General features: G+C 40.5%; 1 protein-coding gene across 1 annotated transcript; it reads left to right on the top strand.

Moving 5' to 3' along the window:
• The first annotated feature begins 649 nt into the window (after positions 1-649).
• On the top strand, positions 650-9,700 carry LOC140315932 (lysosomal thioesterase PPT2-like). Its single transcript, XM_072393548.1, has 8 exons — positions 650-940; positions 3,398-3,551; positions 5,754-5,849; positions 5,938-6,051; positions 7,081-7,164; positions 7,239-7,323; positions 9,031-9,085; positions 9,328-9,700. Exons 1-8 carry the CDS (start codon positions 785-787, stop codon positions 9,469-9,471), a joined length of 888 nt encoding a protein of 295 aa, XP_072249649.1. The 5' UTR covers positions 650-784; the 3' UTR covers positions 9,472-9,700.
• Positions 9,701-9,918: the final 218 nt, after the last annotated feature.

Raw genomic sequence — 9,918 nt, 5'->3', positions numbered from 1 at the left:
CAAGCCTCATCAGAAATGGGCTCCATGGAAGGGTGGCTGTCAAGAAGCCGTTCTTAAGGAAGGGAAACAGGGAGAAAAGGCTGAGCTGTGCCAAAGGACACAAGAAGTGGACTGAAAATCAGTGGCAACAGGTCTTATGGAGGGATGAATCCTCCCCAGAGCCCGGACCTCAACATTATTGAAGCAGTGTGGGATCATCTGACAGAGAACGGAACAAAAGGCAGCCCACATCCAAAGAAGAGCTTTGGGATGTCCTTCAAGAAGCCTGGAGAACTATTCCTGAAGACTCCTTAAAGAAATGACAGAAAGCTTGTCTCAGAGGGTTCAGGCTGTGTTGGAGAATAAAGGAGCTCAGACCAGATATTCACTTTAAAGCTGCTGAGAACTGATAAAAAACTCTGTTTCTGCCTCAGATTCTGGATTTATGTTCATGTTTGATCATGTTTCAATAAATCACTGCACCTATTTTCAGTTTTCTGGAAATATTTGAAAAATAATCGTGCCTTTTATATGCTGAAGTGTTTTATTCATGGGCCAATATGTAACGGGTCCTTCTGGGAACTGTGTCGTTTCGTAGCAAAACGGATGTGGTCTGAAACGCCACCCATAAAACAAACCAACCAATAAATAAGACGTCTGCTATCACATCAAAATCAGGAAACAGGTGCGCGCGAGCTTTCCAAAAACATCAACACAGCAGAGGTCGACAGTCACTCATCAGCAGTGATAAAGATCTCATCTCTCCGGGACAGAGCCGCTCCAGAGCCTGAGGATCCCTGCGGAGATGAAGACCCGGCGAGGCTCACCTGCGCTGCCGCTGCTGCTGATGCTGCTGCCGCTGCCCGGAGGGTCCAAGAGCGGCTACAAACCTGTCATCATCGTGCACGGCCTCTTCGATGGACCCAAACAGTTTATGATGCTGACTGAGTTCATCCAGAAGGTAGGACTTATCACAGCAGGCTCTTCAGCATGATCAACTGTTGCATAAACACTTAAAAGGACGGATTTGTAGAGCTTTTAAATGTGTTTTCACATCATTTTTAAGAAGTGTTCTCAGGACATCTTCCAGCACTTACAGGAGACTTGGATTCATTGATAAATAGTGTGTTACATGGCATTTAAAGATCATTTAATAAAGGTCTACCTGTTATATGGAAGTTCTAACTGTTTCATGTGAAACATGCAGGAATCAATAGATCTTTGATCGATAACTGATGTAGATTTACGTTTTATCAAGTTAAAACCATTCAAAGTTTATGAACTGGTTTGAATGATGAACTAATGAGAAGAATGACAGATGTTTCTTATTTTTGGTGCAAAGGGAACAGAAACCTGTGAGTGTTTTACAAAAGAAACAGAAAAACACGGCACGGTGGCAGGAAAAAATCAACCAAAAAAGCAAAAGCAAAGCACACATTAACAAATAAACTCATACAAAACAAAGTACAGAGCAGGAGGAAAACCAGAGAGTGCTGGACACACCGAGAGCAGAGGCGACAAGACCAGGAGAGAATATCTCAGACACAGAGAAGACCACGAGACACAGATGAGGAGATAAATGAGCTTTAATTATGGAGAAAGCTGAAGGAGACAGAGAAGGTGGAACCAGGGGGGCAGCAGCAGTGATTCCCAGCCTTCAGACTGTCATAAGCAAGGGCGTAACCACGGTTTAGACATTGGGGGGGGTCCAAGAAAAACAAAATTGTTGAGCACATTATCTACAATTCTTTATTTATATATGAAAAATTGGACATTTAGAACATAGTTTAGAGGACTACATTGACCATGTAAGTTCACATCTAAAGGAATAGTGTAATTTCTCCGAGACAGTGACTGCCCCCCCACTTTGTTTTGGTTAGCTGCTTACTGTTTACTGACCTTAAACACACCTACCAATTACAATTATGCTCTTCCAGTAGTTCTGTAGCAAATAGGACAGCTTCCAGTGGAAAACGACCAAATACCCAAAGCATGTTTCTGGAAATATTTTAATAACTAATGATGTAACAAATTACAGACTTTTCCTTTAACAAAACATGTGCTGAGGACTTTTAAGTCCAGCTTCATTTCTATTGTGTCAATGTCTCAAAATGTGCATTAACAATGAAAAGTCTAATAGTCTAATGTTATTTTTGTTTTAAGTTTTTTTTATTTTGAAAGGGGGCGGAAGTTTATTTTGTTGATTCTGTGTTGGATTTCCTGTTCTGGTACAATCTGCTCTGTTGAGCAGCGGCTCCGTCAAAAGTAGAAGTCCAACGTAAAGATAAGGAGAGCCGCTGCTGAGACGGCGGCGCGCCCAGTGGCGCGCCCGTTGGGTCACTCTCATTGAGCCGTTACGTTCCCACGGTAACCGCGGCGCAGCCGTTACGTTCCCATGGTAACACACGGAAATAAGTTGAAAATAAATAAGACATAACAAGAGACCGATCCCTTGACAGGGTTCATAAAAGGAGAACATGCATTTTACATATTTTCTTCTGTATATTGGGGGGGACAGGTTGGTATTTTCTCAATATTGGGGGGGACACGACCCCCCCAAAGAATGCGTGGTTACGCCATAGGTCATAAGTAAAGGAAAAAGCAGGAAACAGAACACACATGTTGTGTCTTCACATGATGGAATAATCAATGCAACGTGATCAATATGAAAACTTTGTCAAACGCCGCCAAAAACGTGGAAATTGAATCCTTTGTAGGCGGTGAGTTGTGTGGGCAGCACCTTCTGAAAGAGCTGGAGTATTTAACAGATTTGATCTCATAAAAAGACTCAGCTCAGCTGAAAGAGATGCAGGAACTGGTTTGAACATTTACCCTTCGAGCCTGCAGCGACAAACACGTTGCATCGATATTTTTAAGACACATTGGGGGGTTTCTAAGTGTCATAAACATGAAGGCAAGTTGTATTTCTCCTATGTTTTCACTTTTTATGAGGTTTTAACGGACAGTTTCTTCGGAAAATCCTCAGGTTTTTAAATGACTTTAGTCAACAGTTCAAAAAACTACTTGTTATGTGATTCTCATGGTTACTCATCTCATTAGTTTCTGCACCCCCCCAAGATTTGACCCTGAATCGGATGAAGCAGTGCATGGAAAGTTAATTAATTAACAAGGTCAAAGTACAAAAATCAAACACTGAAGTATTGGTTTAAAGTGTTCCAGTTTGAGGTTGTAACTGAAAAACAAGGGGCAGATTTTCCATGAAGTGAAAACAGACATTTGGCTTCAAGGTGCTTATTTCTGTCGCCCTGTGATTCTCAATTCCTCAGAGTCAGATTTATGTAAGAGGAGTGGCTGCAAACATCTGACAGCTGGGCACAGGCTCGCTCATTTAATGTGTGATTACAGTCATTTATTTTGATCAAAACCTTCCTTCCTTCTCTCTTTATTCTGGCCACAGGCGCATTCAGGCACTAAGGTGGTGCCGATCAGCCTCTTTGATAACTGTGCCAGTCTGAAGCCGATGTGGAAGCAGGTTCAAGGCTTCAGGAGCAGAATCAACAGCATCATGAACATGTACCCTGACGGCGTCCATCTTCTGTGCTTTTCACAAGGTCATCAAACATCTCCCATCAAATGTTCTTCAGTGTGTGAAATCCTTCGTAAGCTCAGAGATTCCACAGATTCCTCTTAACCGTCTCCTTTAAAGATGAAGGAAACCTGCATCTTTGGCATTTTGAGCTGTTATTCCAGGTCATACCCAAATGCGTACTTCAAAGTAAAACTCAGATTTATTAACAAAACAAAAAAAAATAACAAGGCAAGAAGCAAGGATATCAGAACTTAACTGTGAAGAAATGACAAAACGAGACCAGGGACAGATAAACTATGAATTAATTAAAAAACAAGACTATGAGGCACAAACCGTGACTTTACATGAATATGAAACTGTTAGAAAAATTAACTAACAGACAACGGCATGAAACCAAGAAATCCCTCTGAGGCCTCAGAATGTTACTGGGGAGGGGAGAACAACACAGGAACCTTCTCTCTGCAGATTCACAGGAGTTCTCCAAAGAGTGGTTGCCCCCCTTTACCTTTTATTAGGTGACACACATACATCCAATCCTCTGTGTGCCCAGGTCTGGTTTATCTCCTGAGTTTGGAGGCATCTCCTTATTTGGGGAGCTATAAAGATAACGATCAGTGGGGAGACAACATTCCTTCTTAAAACACAGCTCTCTTTGTCTCCCAGCTTCTCCTTGTGGAGTTTTGATATGAAAAGGCCTCTCTGGCTGTGACTTTTATTTAATGATAATAAGCAAACTTTTCTGACAACGTGTCCCGACTCTTTCCGGCTCTTCTTCGACTCAAACTCTCATCTCTGTTTCTGTTTCTGTATTCAGCAGACACTTTTATCCAAAGCGACTTACAAATGAAGATATAACAGCTTTATAAAGCTAACAATAAACTACATAGAAGATATAACAAGCTATATAAAGCTAACAATAAACTACATAGAAGATATAACAAGTTATACAAAAAGCTAACAATAAACTACATAGAAGATATAACAAGCTATACAAAAAGCTAACAATAAACTACATAGAAGATATAACAAGTTATACAAAAAGCTAACAATAAACTACATAGAAGATATAACAAGCTATACAAAAAGCTAACAATAAACTACATAGAAGATATAACAAGCTATACAAAAAGCTAACAATAAACTATATAGAAGATATAACAAGCTATACAAAAAGCTAACAATAAACTACATAGAAGATATAACAAGCTATACAAAAAGCTAACAATAAACTATATAAAAGATATAACAAGCTATACAAAAAGCTAACAATAAACTACATAGAAGATATAACAAGCTATATAAAGCTAACAATAAACTACATAGAAGATATAACAAGCTATACAAAAAGCTAACAATAAACTACATAGAAGATATAACAAGCTATACAAAAAGCTAACAATAAACTACATAGAAGATATAACAAGCTATATAAAAAGCTAACAATAAACTACATAGAAGATATAACAAGCTATATAAAGCTAACAATAAACTACATAGAAGATATAACAAGCTACACAAAAAGCTAACAATAAACTAGATAGAAGATATAACAAGCTATATAAAGCTAACAATAAACTACATAGAAGATATAACAAGCTACACAAAAAGCTAACAATAAACTAGATAGAAGATATAACAAGCTACACAAAAAGCTAACAGTAAACTACACAGAAGATATAACAAGCTACACAAAAAGCTAACAATAAACTAGATAGAAGATATAACAAGCTACACAAAAAGCTAACAGTAAACTACATAGAAGATATAACAAGCTATATAAAGCTAACAATAAACTACATAGAAGATATAACAAGCTATATAAAGCTAACAATAAACTACATAGAAGATATAACAAGCTATATAAAGCTAACAATAAACTACATAGAAGATATAACAAGCTACACAAAAAGCTAATAATAAACTACATAGAAGATATAACAAGCTATACAAAAAGCTAACAATAAACTACATAGAAGATATATTTAATGATAATAAGCAAACTTTTCTGACAGAAACGCAGTGACTGTGAGTAAACCTGGAAACTAAATGCTGTGGGGGGGTGACGAGGTGCAGCTGTGGAACAGAAACATGACAAAAAAATACTTAAATACTGAAAATACCAAACCCAAAACGTGACATCTCCACCTTTAAGAAGAAAGGAGGAGCAATAGAAAGAGATAGACAGCACTGAGGATGACTTCATGTCTCTTCTTCTTCTATGAAGGTGGTCTAGTGTGTCGTGCAGTGCTCTCCACGACGCCACATCACAACGTGCACACTTTCATCTCGCTGTCATCGCCTCTGGCCGGACAGTACGGAGGTCAGCAGCTTCACGGTGTTTGTTCAGTGTGTCGTAACCCTTCCTCCACATGATGAAGAAAGTTTAAAGACAGGCTCTCGCTCCACAGACACGGACATCAAGTACCTGTGGTGGATCTTTCATGGCTGTTTGAAGAAGGAGGTCTTTCACGTTTGCTACAATAAGTTGGGACAGAAAGTGTCTATTTGTGACTACTGGAACGGTAAGAACAGAGATTTTTTTAACAGCACTTTATTTACACACATTTCACAACTTACTCAACAATAAAAGGATCAATCAATTATTTTAGAAAATGTGCAAATTGCAGTTCTTTTTCAGCCACCTGGCATAAAATCCCCTCATGAGCCCAGTGATGTGCAAATTCTGCAATGTTGCCGGTGACTCTGTGGAAGCAAAACTCCAGCCTCAGTCTGGCTTTAACGTTTTTTTACCTCCACAGAGTCACAGCATCCAGGGTCCATCCTCCCTGCAGTCTGTCTCTGCGGCTCAGATATATCGACAGTTTGGCTTCTCCTACGAGAAAATTTAAAAGTTGACACTTTTGTTTTTCAGTTTTTCTGTATCTGACACCACAAATAAAACCAGGGACAGTAAAAGTAGCACCAAATAGGTTAAAAACACGAGTTAAAACGATAAAAAAATCTGCTAACCTGTTGCATTCAGTAAAAACATGAAAAACGTGTTCGGCTAAACCACAGAAAGGTTTAAAAACGTTTAAAACACTGTGAGTAAAAACAGATAGATAAGCATTTGTGGCTATGGCACCATGTAAAATCCTCCACTGGAGATCTCCAGTTCTCTTTTTTATTGGAGGTTTATAAAGAGTTCTCCATCACTCAGTCCACTCAGCCTTTCCGTCCACACACTCTCAGCTCTATTGTTCAGCTTTGTCTTGTAGAAGTTCTTCACACGGTTCATATAGAACATCTTTTTATCCGCCTTGTGCAGGCTTAGTTTGTCCCCTCCGCAGACTTTCAGCATCGGGCCGCTGAGCTCTGTGGATGTTGGCTCCAGGTCTATCTCCGGGTACTGGTCTGTGGCGTCGGGTTCGGCCTCTCCTCTGCCGTACCTGAGGAGAAGGTCTTTCTCTGTCTCTGTCAGCCTCTTCCTCCATAACTCCAGGCTCCTCTCCATCAGGCAGACAGAGCGCACCCCCAGAGAAACAGAGAAGAAGGTGTGTTCATTGCATTTACACCCCCCCACAGAGATAAAGGTGTGTTATTCTCTGCAGACCCCCACCACAGATCCAGCTATCTGAAGAGCAACGCCTTCCTCCCACTGCTGAACGGTGAAAAACCTCACAGCAACATGACAGGTAGTAAAATAAAGAAATCACTGCATGTAATCGTGAATGTTTGAATAAAAAACTCCTGAACTTTACTCTCCCAGCATGGAGGGACAACTTCCTGCGTATCAAGAAGCTGGTGCTGATTGGAGGACCGGATGATGGCGTCATCACTCCGTGGCAGTCCAGGTTTGACTTTCCTCAGATATTTCTCTCAGTTAGATATGAGAAAAAGAAAAGCTTTATTCATTAAAGATGCCAGTAGAAGCCTCCTTACTGTATGTTACGCACCATAATATCCCAACTACAGCTCCTGAATTGAATGACATTTTTGATTCATGGTCTGATTTGACTTCTTTGATGGAATTTAATTATCATCATCAGATGTGAAGAACTTTTCCTGCTATTATGATGATATATAAAGAAAAAAGTAACATAAAAAACTGGCTACCAAGCTTTCCAAAGAAGACAACTTCTACTACACAGATTAAATAAAGTTAACTTGAGCTAAAGTGCCTAAAGATCCAGTTTAAAATGGCTTCTCTGCTAAGTTGTCTGTTCTGTGTCGACACAACACTGGTTCATCCCTTGAGTTAGGAGCCTTTTTCCTGCTTGAATGGTTCAAAGGTCAGAGTTAAGGTCCAAGGACTGGACTGAAAATGGCTGAAAAAGCAGAAAAAGTCCAAAGGATAACTTTGAAAAGACCTTCAGAAAGCCGGAGATATAATGCTCTTTTAATCTCTTAAGTGCTTCTGTAAAGTTTATGATTCTACGCTATGAATGATTGTTATAGACAGATATCATCATGAAATAGAATAAAACTAAAAGTCTGAAATTGTCACAGATCTCCATGACTGGATCAGGACTTTGTTTTTGTGGCGTGGAAACAACTGAGATTATATCCCAAAGTATTTATCAGGGAGACAACATGGACATAAAATAACAGTTTAACGTGGGGGGTTTAGAAGGTGTTAGAGGGTATTAGAGGGTGTTAGAGGGTGTAAGAAGGTGTAAGAGGGTGTAAGAGGGTGTTAGAGGGTGTAAGAAGGTGTAAGAGGGTGTAAGAGGGTGTTAGAGGGTGTAAGAAGGTGTAAGAGGGTGTAAGAGGGTATTAGAGGGTGTTAGAGGGTGTAAGAGGGTATTAGAGGGTGTAAGAGGGTATTAGAGGGTGTAAGAAGGTGTAAGAGGGTGTAAGATGGTGTAAGAGGGTGTAAGAAGGTGTAAGAGGGGGTAAGAAGGTGTAAGAGGGTGTAAGAAGGTGTAAGATGGTGTAAGAGGGTGTAAGAGGGTGTTAGAGGGTATTAGAGGGTGTTAGAGGGTATTAGAGGGTGTAAGAGGGTATTAGAGGGTGTAAGAAGGTGTAAGAAGGTGTAAGAGGGTGTAAGATGGTGTAAGAGGGTGTAAGAAGGTGTAAGAGGGGGTAAGAAGGTGTAAGAGGGTGTAAGAAGGTGTAAGATGGTGTAAGAGGGTGTAAGAGGGTGTTAGAGGGTGTAAGAAGGTGTAAGAAGGTGTAAGATGGTGTAAGATGGTGTAAGAGGGTGTTAGAGGGTGTAAGAAGGTGTAAGAGGGTGTTAGAGGGTATTAGAGGGTGTTAGAGGGTGTTAGAGGGTATTAGAGGGTGTTAGAGGGTGTTAGAGGGTGTTTGGGGGTGTTAGAGTCATTGGTGCAGACATTTCTTGGTGAAACAAATATTAACATCTCAATAATCTTGATGTGCCCTCATCAGGGCTCCAGGTCCTGCATTTTATCTGCCTGTGATGTCACATTTCCTGTTATGATGTCATGATCAGGACTTCTGAAGAACAGGCACAGTGGTTAAAGTGTGTGTACCCTTTAGGATTTCTGAGGTTTCAAAACCTCTTTACCTGGACTGACTGTTTCCTCTTTCCTGCACAGCCACTTTGGATTTTATGACAGCAACGAACGAGTTGTAGAAATGAGGAACCAGACGGTAGGTGCTGAACTGTACACTCAAACAGAATCTTCTCTTAAAACCGAACACCAACGCAGTCTCATACAAAATGCCGGTGGTACACTAACTTCTGCCTTGACAGGGGTCGTAATCTTAGTTTTATCTCTGAGATGCTGCAGGTTGGAGCTGCAGACTTAGTGTCCGTATCTGCCTTCAGTCGTCCTGTTTTAACCTCTAAATCTAAAAACGATGTTCCTCTTCTTCTTCTCTTACTCTGAAAGTTCTACAAGAATGACACGTTTGGGCTGAAGACGCTGGAGGCACGTGGCGACGTGTCGGTGTGCGTTCAGCCGGGGGTGAAACACACTTCGTGGCACTCCAACTTCACGGTGTTCAGGAACTGCATGGAGAAGTGGCTCACATGATGCTCACATTCAAAAGTGTTGACACAAGGTGTTAATTTACTGATATCAGACGCTGTTAAAGGGGAACTCCGGTATTTTTAAACCTGGACCTAATAAGCTGTGCTGCTACAGCGGGCGTCGATGATAGGATATAATAGGATGACGTCATGCTGTGTTGAACTGAGAACAGTTTGGTGAAAGTCGGCGTCCTTCAGAAGATATTTAGATAACTGGAGATCCATATAACGGAGTGAACGGGGCTTAGAGGATGCAGCCTCTAAATAAGGCATTATCTGTCTTTATTTCACCAATACTTTAAGAAGAATGAATGAATGAACGTGTGCTATAGCTCTGTTAGCTCATAGCTGCTGTTAGCTCATAGCTGCTGTTAGCTCATAGCTCTGTTAGCTCATAGCTCTGTTAGCTCATAGCTGCTGTTATGTGGCTACTTGCAGCTATAGGAGAGCT

This window comes from Leuresthes tenuis, unplaced genomic scaffold (genome assembly GCF_036924035.1).
Source record: "Leuresthes tenuis unplaced genomic scaffold, fLeuTen1.0.hap1 SCAF_10, whole genome shotgun sequence".
NCBI lineage: Eukaryota > Metazoa > Chordata > Actinopteri > Atheriniformes > Atherinopsidae > Leuresthes > Leuresthes tenuis.
The sequence above is the reverse complement of the archived record's forward strand: the minus strand, read 5'-3'. Positions and strand labels throughout refer to the sequence as shown.

Excerpts from the sequence above, each read along its gene's own strand:
- LOC140315932 (XM_072393548.1), top strand. The coding sequence starts at position 785 with ATGAAGACCCGGCGAGGCTCACCTGCGCTGCCGCTGCTGCTGATGCTG. Across the intron at positions 7,165-7,238 it reads ACCTCACAGCAACATGACAG|CATGGAGGGACAACTTCCTG; the intron begins GTAGTAAAATAA and ends TTACTCTCCCAG. Across the intron at positions 9,086-9,327 it reads TAGAAATGAGGAACCAGACG|TTCTACAAGAATGACACGTT; the intron begins GTAGGTGCTGAA and ends TTACTCTGAAAG.